At 43.1% G+C, this 11,643-nt stretch overlaps 2 protein-coding genes across 2 annotated transcripts in view; one reads left to right on the top strand and one right to left on the bottom strand.

The window, feature by feature from the left end:
• The window catches only part of LOC109480436, a 5,798-nt gene extending 1,287 nt beyond the window's left edge, over window positions 1–4,511 (top strand). The window contains exons 3-9 of the mRNA XM_019782626.1: window positions 429–634; window positions 1,889–2,042; window positions 2,356–2,395; window positions 2,523–2,596; window positions 2,831–2,949; window positions 3,353–3,454; window positions 3,812–4,511. Of these exons, the coding sequence (XP_019638185.1) occupies window positions 429–634; window positions 1,889–2,042; window positions 2,356–2,395; window positions 2,523–2,596; window positions 2,831–2,949; window positions 3,353–3,454; window positions 3,812–3,853 (737 nt within the window). The 3' untranslated portion in view covers window positions 3,854–4,511. The remainder of the gene's footprint in view (window positions 1–428; window positions 635–1,888; window positions 2,043–2,355; window positions 2,396–2,522; window positions 2,597–2,830; window positions 2,950–3,352; window positions 3,455–3,811) is intronic.
• Window positions 4,512–6,792: 2,281 nt separating this feature from the next.
• LOC109480580 (NXPE family member 3-like) lies at window positions 6,793–10,067 on the bottom strand. The gene is made up of 6 exons (XM_019782812.1): window positions 10,008–10,067; window positions 9,118–9,441; window positions 8,648–8,976; window positions 8,106–8,329; window positions 7,643–7,726; window positions 6,793–7,482 (listed from the first exon to the last, which is right to left on the bottom strand). The coding sequence occupies exons 1-6, from the start codon at window positions 10,056–10,058 to the stop codon at window positions 6,962–6,964; spliced, it is 1,533 nt and encodes a 510-aa protein (XP_019638371.1). The 5' UTR covers window positions 10,059–10,067; the 3' UTR covers window positions 6,793–6,961.
• Window positions 10,068–11,643: the final 1,576 nt, after the last annotated feature.

Here is an 11,643-nt window from a genome sequence, read left to right as displayed (position 1 = left end):
TATATATATATATATATATATATATATTTCATTACATTGCATTACATTACATTACATTACATTATATCACATTACATTACATTACACAAGTCGTCAAAATGCCGACCATTCCATTGTGTGAATCAAGTAAACCCTGCATCAGTAAAATTTAGTTCTGGTCTTAAACGTGACGGCTGGCACATGTTAACTGGGACCTACATGCATTTCAGTTGATGGTAAAGTAATTAAAATAATGTCATGTGTAACCTTAGTTTCCTGAAATAATGTAAAATGCATTTTTGTTACATATCTACTTTTGATATATATGCTCTTAATGCACAAACAAACAAACAAACAAACAAACAAACAAACAAACAAGCATTATTTAAGCACATCTTTTGCCACTAAGCTATGAGTCCTACGTGTTCCTGCTGATCTATTTTGCCCAGAAGCCGTCCGTCTACACCCGTCCACGGTGGAAAACGTGACCGTGCCGCACGGAAGTGACGTCACCGTGACCTTCAGCATCCCCAACATCACGGACATGGCCTACATCCGGGTCTTCACGCCCAATCCAAGATGGCGGAACCACTCCCTGTACCTGCTGTCGGACGGACACCCCCACAACTTCACCACGGCCTGTCATTGGCTACAGGTGTAATCATTTTTGGGGTTTGGTGGTAGTTTGGTATCTTAGGCCGTGTTTAAACGGAATCACCCAAACCGCGATTCGGGTAACTCACATTCCTCACATCTGGTGAAACCGTGTCCCATCGCTTGAGCTACATTTATTGCTGTTTGATGATAACACGCAAGGTGGCGTGTTATTAATGTCAGAGGTCAACGACCTGCTTGCTGATGCCCCCCTCCCAGCGTATCTCGGCCGAATGCCGACGTGGTCCCGCCAGAGGCGGTGAAGCTCGCCCTACAACGGACACATTATTTGACCATTACTGCTCTTTAAGTTGCTGCCACGTAAAAGTTGGTATTGCATATAGATAAAGAAATATCATCCCGTAATCCATGACCAGGCGAAGATACATTGAAATCACATTGCGTTCAGACGCAAATCGCGATGCGGGGAAACCGATTCGAAACCACCTCTAGAAGTGGCTTGGGATCGAGGCGCTTTCAATGTGATTTCGGAGCGTTCACATGGAGCCACTTGAAACCGGCTTCGGGGTAAACCACATGTAAACCGCCTTGGGTGATTCCGTTTAAACACGGTCTTAGCGTCTATAGGTATCTTACTATAAACGAGACCCAAACAGTTCGATTACTTCTGCTGAGCCGTATTTATTAATCCGTATGTTAACTCTACTAATAGTTCACAGGAAGTTTAGCACTTAGTTACACAGAGAGTTACCAATGGTCTAGTATAATACAGATGAGGTACTAATAGTTACACAATCTACAGAGCTACAACTATACATGTACACATACCTTGAGTCCAGGTCTCGAGCTGACTAACAGGGAATTGTCTCTTCCAAGCTCAACTGTGCTAACAATAGTCTTTCACCTGATTGGTTACTCTCACTAACCAATCAGCGCCTACCTAACGCGCTAATGCATAACATGTATTATCAAATGGTCGCTTCCAGATTACCATAATTACACAAGTCATAACAGTACGATACATTCCATGAATTATTGTCAGGTCCAACTACCATATCTGCTTTCGTTGGCCAATTTCTGTACACGATCTATTCCATAAGCGAGACCATATCATCAATACATGACCATATTGTAACTCATATACTGTTCAGATAGTAGTTCGTAGTAAGAAATGTAATAAGATAGTTAGGTTTGTAGTAAGTGTTGTATTACTGCCACATATTGTACCATGTACGATTGTCGAGCAATAAAGTTCATACATAACAAGTCATAACCGTTGTACGTACTATCACAGGAGACCCTCCACTGTAACCTGACCGTGATTGACGTGCAGACGGAGGATGAGGGGGAGTACAGGATTGAGAATGACATCTGTCACGAGCATCCACTGACCAATCACGCATGCACGCCATCAGAAGTGCGGAAGTTCAGAATAAGTGCATTTATCTGTAAGTAATTTAATTAAAGATATGTGGATTTGCGATTATGTAATAAAACCAACCTCTGTTTATCGTCGGTGTTTTGCTTTAAATGCATTTGTCCTGACATCTCTCTCCAAGTTTGAATATTAAAAGCGGCTGTATAGATATACAGCTGACATTGTAATTTTCAACAAGCTTGCTTTAGAATATAAAAACACGGGTGAATGTTGATAAGTTCAGAGTTAAGTAATTTTGAACTTGATCAAGCTTAGTTTTTTCACCATGTACATGGTTTCTTTTGCAAGAATAATAGTGCTTTTTTCTTTTCTTTTTTCGTTAGCATCACCTGTTCTTCAGACTACACAAAGTGCGCAAAGTGAGTATACAGCTCCCAACCGATATATCTTATACATGTAGTTATAAGTATGTTTTTACATCTTATTTAATGTTAATATTGTACCATTCCTTAATGCCTTTGTTGTTCTGAAAAACTGGCTAATGATAAAGATTCAACATCACCCTTTTTTCAGTTGAGGACCACACCGGGACTTATATTGGGGACGATGACACACAAGACCTTGGTTAGTGACTCTGCATATTGTTACAAACCACCTCCTTTTAAATTTGTGGGTTTGTCAAATCTACTTTACGATTTGAACAATAACTTATTCGGGACAGTATTTGTAGAATTATTTTGTAAACAAGTTTTGTACACTACATTTTCCAACACAAGAAACTGGACTTACCCACATTTTCGACTGCACAACTCCAGTCTTTGTTAATTTGTAGAATTATGTTGAATTTTCTACCAAAAGGTGCCGCAGCAGGTATCATCGGGGGGACGTGCGGCTTCCTGGCGGCACTGTGGCTGGCTGCGCTGTGTTCTGTCAGAGGGTCGCTGGACAGAAAGGAGGTGGAGTACAAGAGCGTTGAGGTAGGGGGCGCTTATATTGGGGTTTATTTGGGCTTTATAATAAATGTTATCTGTTACAACGCTACTGATCTGAATGGACTAATAAATGCCAAATGCCATGTGCTTAAGTGAAAAATAAATAAAAACCAGCTGACACTTCTACATTATGTGATAATTTGCGGGGGAGATAACGACAGGAGGTGAGCAATCGCCTGTTTTGTCTTCCCCTCCATTTTGTAATGGAAAGCTAAATAAAGAAAAAAGAAATAGTAGCTTAACAATCACATGGAAAATCAAATACTAGTAGACAGACACGCAAAGGGCCATGTAGGACTCATGTAGTACGGCTAATAGAACAGTACGATAGAGATACAACGGTGTATATACACGTAACATGATATGTACGCTTGTATATGTAAATTAGGACATTGTGGAACTGGACGCCATGCTTAAAAAAGAGCTTGAAGTGGAAGACAACGAAGAGGAAAGACAGAAGACAAGACCACCAAAGGCAAAGGCAATGAAGGTAGAAAATGCATTTCTTATATACATGTATATGACAGAGAGACAGTGGGTATCATTATACTCATAAACGCTATGACACAGTCCTCAATCTTCTTCAGTTGGTATATATGGTATATTATATACTATAGCCACATTATATACGCCACCATGTCTCGCTGTCAACTGAAAGCCGCCTGTAGTTTGATTGTTAGTCGCTAGGCGGCCCTTATGAGTGTACTAGTAGATGCCAACATTATTCATTCAGCCATCCTCCACCATACAACTCACAAGTTAAACTTGTACTAGTTTTACCGATAACGTCTTTCTATGCACATTAGATTTGAGAATTAAAGGGCTCTTAATAATTATGTACTTTTAGGTGAAGCAAAACGGCAGGGTGGAGAGGTGGACGACGGTATAAAACAACCCATGACAACGACGGCGTATAATTTTCTCTACTACTACATAGACCTCGACATGTTGGCCACTAACGTATTGTAATAATGAAAGGCTAGCACGTCGACAGAACGTAACGTATTGCGCGTGTGTGAAACCCGTAGTGTATTGTGCATAGCACCTCGGCAGAACAAAATTGTTTCTCTCACACAATCAAACACACATTGGCAGCGACGGACACAGATCTGCCTTCCCTGAATTACGTGAGTTTGTCGCAATTATATTTTCTCACAACTAATATGCAAAATAAACCATGATACTGACTGTAAAGAACGCATTTTTAAAGGTCGTATTCGCGTATCGTATTCCAATTGCCATAAAGTGTGAAAAATGTCTGCTATAACGTTGTTTTCAAAGTTTGATACTATTTGTGTGCATTAGGCTAGCAAAATCTAATCTCACAGAACAGCGATATTAGTCCATCTAGTTGCTTCGTCTATAGCGTGTAGCATTGCGTTTCTAATACAAACTGCTTGTTAGAAATATACGTTATTAGAGGTAATTATGCAATGATTTCTGTGAGAAGAACAATTTCGGAACTTTTATTGCACGACAATTGTAACAGGTACAATGTATGGAAGCTTGTACATAGTCATAGATTGAAATTAAGCTATTGTTGATATGTACAAATGTTGTTGTTGTTCGTCCGTCGTAGTCGACGATGACCAATGAACATCACATCAGGTCTTGTGTGTCCGGCTGTGGCTCACAAGTCCTATACGGGCTCTGAAGGTTCTGCCACAGGTCGGGCACAGGTGGGTTTCTGGAGTCCGGGATGTGGGGGCAGCTCTGGAAGCGCGTTTCCTCACGGCTTCAGCGATCCTGGTTTTCTCGTAGAGAGTAGCACCGCTGCTGATGTGGCTGCGCCAGGCAGCACGGTTTTGGGCTGCTGATTCCCAGGTAGATGTATCTATCTTGAAACTTTTAAGAGTTGTTTTCAGTGTGTCCTTAAAGCGCTTTTTCTGTCCTCCTACTGAGCGCTTGCCTTCTACCAGTTCACTGTACAGAAGTCTCTTCGGTAGCCGTGTGTCAGGCATCCTTACCAGATGGCCTGCCCATCTGACTTGGGCTCTCCTCAGCAGTGTGTGGATGCTTGGCAGATCGGCCCGCTGGAGGATCTCTGTGTCTGGGACTTTGTCTTGCCAAGTGATCTTCATGAGTCTTTTCAGGCAGTTTATGTGAAAGCGATTGAGCTTTCTGGCATGGCGTGCGTAGATCGTCCATGTTTCGCAGGCGTACAGTAGTGATGGCAGCGCAACTGCCCTGTACACTTTTAACTTCGTGCTCAGTCTAATGCCTCTCCTCTCCCACACTGAGGCTCGCAGACGTCCGAAGGAGGAGCTTGCCAGAGCGACCCGTGCGTCAACCTCATCGTCTATGTTTACAGACCTGGAGAGTGTGCTGCCAAGGTACTTGAATTTTGCAACTGCCTTTAGTGATTCCCCGTTTACAGTAATGACAGGATCCACGTACGGCTTATGCGGTGCAGGTTGGTACAGGACCTCTGTTTTCTTAGTGCTTATCGTAAGACCAAAGTTGTCAGCAGCAGAGGAAAAACGATCCATACTCTGTTGCATCAAGTCCTCTGAGGCAGCATTTAACGCACTGTCGTCTGCAAACAGGAAGTCACGCACAGACGTCACCTTCACCTTCGTCTTGGCCTTAAGTCTCCTCAAGTTGAAGAGTCTGCCGTCAGTACGGTACCTGATTTTGATGCTTGTGGCATCATCCTCGCGGAAGGCATTAGACAACATGGCAGTGAACATCATACTGAACAGCGTCGGTGCAAGCACGCACCCTTGCTTAACTCCATTTGTAACTGCAAAGGCACTTGAGGAGTCGCCAGCATCCAGCACTCTGGCCTGCATTCCATCGTGAAATTGGCGTACCATGTTGATGAATTTGCTAGGGCAGCCAAACTTTCCCATGATTCTCCAGAGTCCGTTGCGATTAACTGTATCGAAGGCCTTTGTCAGGTCTACAAAGGTGGTGTATAAGTCCCTGTTCTGTTCCTGACACTTCTCCTGGAGCTGACGTGCTGCGAATATCATGTCAGCCGTTCCTCGACCCTCTCGGAAACCGCACTGACTCTCAGGCAGGTGTTCGTCCATGTGCTGAATGAGTCGGTTTAAGAGAACTCTGGCTAGTATTTTGCCAGCTATGACAAGTAAGGAAATCCCCCTGTGGTTGTCACAAGACTGCCTGTTGCCCTTCCTTTTGTAGAGATGAACAATTGAGGCGTCTTTGAACTCCTGGGGAATTTCTTCCTTCTCCCACAGGGACTGAAAGAACTCAGTAAGCTTCTGAGTCAGGACTGTTCCCCCAGCCTTGTAGACTTCTGCTGGTATAGCGTCAGAGCCTGGTGCTTTACCGTTTGAGAGGAGCTGGATAGCTTGCTGGACTTCCTGCTCTGTCGGGAGTTCATCCAAAGTGATGTTAACCGGAACTTGAGGCATGTCATTTATGGCTTCATCATTCATGACAGAGGGCCTGTTTAGGACGTTGCAGAAGTGCTCAGCCCACCTTTCTAGGATCTTGTCTTTGTCGGTGATCAAAGTGGTACCATCGGCACTGAGCAGTGGAGATGTGCCAGTGGATTGTGGTCCGTAGATGGCCTTTAGGGCATCATAGAAGTGCTTTGTGTTGTTACTGTCTGCAAACATCTGTATCTCGTCCGCCTTGTGACTGAGCCAAGAATCCTGCATTTCCCTCAGCTTAGCCTGCACTTTGGCTTTACTGGCATTGTACACTGCTTTCTTAGCATCCGACCTGTTTGCCTGTTGAAATGCTCTGTAAGCAGCATGTTTTTCATCTAGTAATGGGTGTATGGGGTGTCAGATAGGGACAGTACCTCTGCAGGGGGGGCTTGCCATGCCCTTTAGGCAGTAATATTCGCCCATATGTACAAATAACAATTCTAAGAAACTACTCTGAACTAACTACGGCGTTGCACATAGGGATTTTGCCTGCACCAAGGCTTATACTATTCACTGATTTTCACAGTGGCCACATAAACATATTTCCTTGGTTGTCAGACATTTCAAGATTGTCATTTTTCTGCTTTTGAGTCCTACTAGTTTGGGCAGATATGAGAAAACAGCGTGTTTAGTTGACTGTCCACCATGGTTAGATCTGGGTGAATGTAGTCTCTGCCCGGCTGACACACGCTCATGTCCCACGTGTCCAACACAACCACGTCTGGATCCGCCCGGAACATCTCTCGTATCACCTCTGTGATCTGGTAAGCCAGCCAGTCGCTTGCTAGCAGGTAGAACTCCAGCTTTCGTCTCTTGTGCTCTCGCGTCGTCCCAGTCCTCACGAAAACCCGCGTGCCGGGGCTCCTGCGCTTGAGACGGTGTATGGCGGCCCGTATGGCGTACAGTCTGGACCGGATCAGTTCTAGCGGCTCTGCCGTAAAGTGGGCCCACAGACTCACCACTATCACCGTGTCTGGTCCTCCTCGAGTAGCGTCCAGCTCATCAACAACGTAGCGGAAGTCGTAAAATATATTCCAAGCCCCTCCCTGTACGGGAAAGTGGTGAAACCGGTAGCGAACGGAAATATTCCACTGGCTGTTGTCCCCTCCTAGAAGCGCTGCAAACAAAAAATGCACCAGATCTTGTGACTCGCTGTTTGTAATGCTGCATAGCGGCTTTGGTCAAAAACATTCAGAGCATCGCTTTAATTTACATACCTTGTCTTGACGATACTTACAACAATTAAGCAGTCTCAGAGACTGGAAACATTTACAAACCTGTAGAATCCATGGTAGCCTTATCGTAGTTCAGCGGCACTATTTCCTGCAAGCGCTCGCTCCATTGTCTAACAGTGGAGTCACCTAAAAGGAATAAAAAAAATTATCTTGATTCATTTTCACTCATCCAAAAAACAATTTAGGCGAGTCCAATTTCTTGTGTTGGATATTGCTTGTTTCATAATATCTTGATTCAGTTTAAGCTATAAGAGTATATATTGGCTTGGATAGAGTAGGGAAGTGAGGTAGCTTTCCTTGTATGTACAATGGACATTGAATTACGAGTTACGGTCCTGCAAAGAGGTCTTTATCCAGTGCCAAGTGAGCATCATTTACCTATTAGACCAGGACAAGCACACTGAACAAAGGGAGCTAGCTACGATTTATCGCCACGTTCAATGGACTGTATTTGATATGTGAAGAAGTTAAATAATTTGATTATCAGACCACAAATGATACTCACCTTGCATGTACACGGTCTTGTTAGCCAGGCACCACTGGATGTCTTTTTTGCTGAACACTCGGACATTGCAGACGGATGACGTCCAGACCTTGGCTGACCAATGTCCCAAAGATGCAGTCGTGTCCCAAGTACACGCTGGAAGGCGTTGAGATGTTGGCAGTTCTGCTTCAAGGACATGTACGGGCTCCTTGGGGTCTATTTCAAGTTCCTCCTCAAGATATGGCCTGTGTGATGCGCAAATGAACTAGTATCACTATGTATCAATAAAACTGTCGTGCATTTTCTATAACCCCAGTTGTATTGAAGGTGATGCCTCATGGTCATAACATTTTATGCATACAAAAACCGAAAAAAAAACGCATGTATATTTACACTGGGAGCATCATGCCAGGTATAAATTTTTTAGAGGACAAGGGTGAGAAACATAGAATGACCAGGCTACTGATATACAGGTATACTTTAAGAGAGGTTGTAGATTTAATTTTGGAAGCTCGATGACGTACCTTTGTACGTCATCGAACATGATAATCTTGATAATTTACCTTTGGAACAGTTTCTTTTCTTCTCCAGACACAAGTCCCAATGTCGTCGCCCTGCTTTTGCCCGGGTCCCACCGGCACTTGGAGATGGTAGAACACGGAAGTTTGCCCGGTTTCTCGCAAATCCAGGTCCCGTTTACTTCAGGCTTTGAGAAGTCGCACTGTTGGTGGGATTGTAGACCGGGGTTCGCAGAGCTGAAACACTGTGCTGCAGTGGTGGCTGGCTCGTACATGTATACGAAGCTACAGGAGAAGACTCGCTTGTTTGGAACTTCCCGCACTCTCTGTAGAACCTTTACTGCCTCACTTGGATGGACGAGCTGAATCTTTATCTGATAATAGCAACACAACACAAAACAGACCAAGTCAAGGAGTTATTGGGAGGTAGAGAGTGCATTTGCTTTACTACATTTTTAACGTAGCTGTTCAGAACAGTTTTGAATGCCGTCATGTACTAGTATTCACGTACTCACCGAAACGCCCCCTGCCCAGTAGAGCGGGAACTGCACGGTGTAGGTGCCGTTACAGTGGTCAGTGACGTGACCAGCGCTACTGGCCTGCAGCGAGCGGTCACTACTGATGAGTCTGGCACGGAGAAAGTCTCCTCCGTACATCTTCGGCTTTCCTTCTTTGTCTCTTGCCACCATCCTCACGGTAAGAACATCTCCTCGGTGATACTGGTGGTCTCTTTTTAAGACGACAATGGTTGTATTGTATGGGCACGTGACATTCTCAATATAACAAGGTTCCTTTTTCAAGGCGGCATGAAGAGGAAACAGGAACAGAAATTCTGAATTCTGTGTGACAGAAAGAAGATCGAGTAAATGAAAACAAAGTTTGTTTATTGTTTTTTTAGGCTCTACGGCCCATATTTACAAACACTAAAAAATAAAAACATGTTCAGTTGGTTGTAAAACAGATTAGTATACCGAGCTGTTCTGACAAAGTGGCTGTTTTAATAGTTTATTTGTTTACATGGCATATCTCCATTAGTGAGTACATTGTGACGTAGAATTTTGTTGGCATACAGTTAACCTTCTTTATAACATCTAAGTTCCCGCCATGATGGCCTTTTGCCAATATGACTGCCCCACATTTTCTGTCACGTGAGTTCTGTGGTGGATGAAAAGTGTCTGAAAGCTAAGGCCAGACACCCTCTTGAACTTGATTATTATTAAAGGGTCATTGATAAAGGGCGATAATATATATTAAACATCACCCTTTTTTAGATTTGTATTAATTGAATTGTACGTTTAAACGGCGTTACTTGAAAATAAAAGTTGTTTTCCGAACGTGTATGGGGTTATATACCCCCCCCCCCCAATAGTCTGGTTGGCTAGATAAAAGTAGAAGAAAAACATACCGTAATGAAAATCACGACAGCGCCGATCAGCACAGTAAATACAACATACATACGGGTACTGGCCATTGCTAACAAATACACCTTGCAGAGAGCCCCAGAAATGCACACCATCCGTCCTCCTGATACGAGGAAAGAAAACAATGTATGAGATTAGTTGCTTGTTAACTACCCATACCTTCAGACACTCCACCGTGCAGTGTCCTGGCCTGGGTTAAGGAATCAAGGTACAAGGTACCCATACCGGTGATGAAAGTTATGTAAGTATTAGAAGCTACAAATGTAAGTTCTTCGCCATTAGTTCGACTAAGAGTTCTAAATAAAAAGGTTCTTTAATTTGTATCTTGCACAACTGGTAGGCGATACGGTTACTTGGTCCTGGGTTCTTAGATATTACCACGAAGGCCACCTGGTGTGCAAGAAAACCCCTCTACCTGAGTGATAATTAATTCATATCTTAGTGGTATTCTCAAAATATCCAGTAAACAATATACATTTAAGGCATAAAAGAGGGAACTGATTAATCATTGATATGCCTCCTGTCAACCTAGGTGGGATTAATAAAAGGTATCGATAGTTAAAGAACTGCACAAATCCAAAACGTGCAATTGCTATGCCAAACAATTACTCAGAGGTTTAATGATTAAACCTGCTTTGTCAAATTACAAGTTCATAGCCTATACTCTGTAACAGCAAACACGTTTGAATACAGCTTCCTTGGTATCCCTGCATCAGAAAAGCCTGTAACTGAAACGGGAAGTCGTAAAAACAGAAGTCGCGATCGACTTTTCAGTTCACAAACACTGGGAAAAACTCAAAGGTGTGTTAAGATATACCCAATATAGAAGCACAAAACGTATACAGAAGGTCGCTTAGGAAGGGAAAGCTCTGAGAATGAAATGATATCCAAGGGTTGACGGATAGAAAGTAGCTGAAGGGGCCACGAATATATAACCTTAACTGCTGGTCTGAACCCTTAGTCAAAATACAACTTAATGTCAAGTAGTATTTAAAGCCTAAAACATAGCCACAGTGAGATTTTCTCTTATGCTGAAATCGAGACGAAGGCACAGCAGTTAAGATGAAATTGTCCTTCTAAGATTTTAAAGTAATTTCCTCTGCAGTTACCTGTGTCCGTTTGTCCTTTTGCCGCGAAGCAGGCCCGTTCACATAAGTGGCATGCGCACATCTAAGGAGACCACAAATACTTCCGTTGCCGTGTGTACAGTTTAGTGCTCACCGTGATTAAGCGTCTCTATTGCAATATTGTGGGGAGACAACATACCCAGAACCCGTGCATCTGCCACTGAGTCACTCCGGAAATAAGCTGATCAAATATACTGAATACTGGAGGGCCAGCATTTGCAAGCAAATGTAATATATTTCACGTGCTATTGTGGTGGACTATTCCATGGATTGAAAATTTATTTCGTTGGAAAATGAAAAAAGTGGGTCAGTTTCCTCTTAAAGAACGCTAAAATTTGGATCATAGTCTATATTTACTCTACTCCAAAACAATGATAGCCGTTTAGTTTCTAATCATTCCAGTCCAGAGTATTTTCTACTCCAGAGTCACTATGAATAAACTCAAGAAACTAGTATCATTACCATTATCATTATTAGATTTTAACCCTATTCA

Source organism: Branchiostoma belcheri, unplaced genomic scaffold (assembly GCF_001625305.1).
Source record: "Branchiostoma belcheri isolate BF01 breed outbred unplaced genomic scaffold, Haploidv18h27 scaffold51, whole genome shotgun sequence".
NCBI lineage: Eukaryota > Metazoa > Chordata > Leptocardii > Amphioxiformes > Branchiostomatidae > Branchiostoma > Branchiostoma belcheri.
This window is presented reverse-complemented; position numbering and strand designations above follow the sequence as displayed.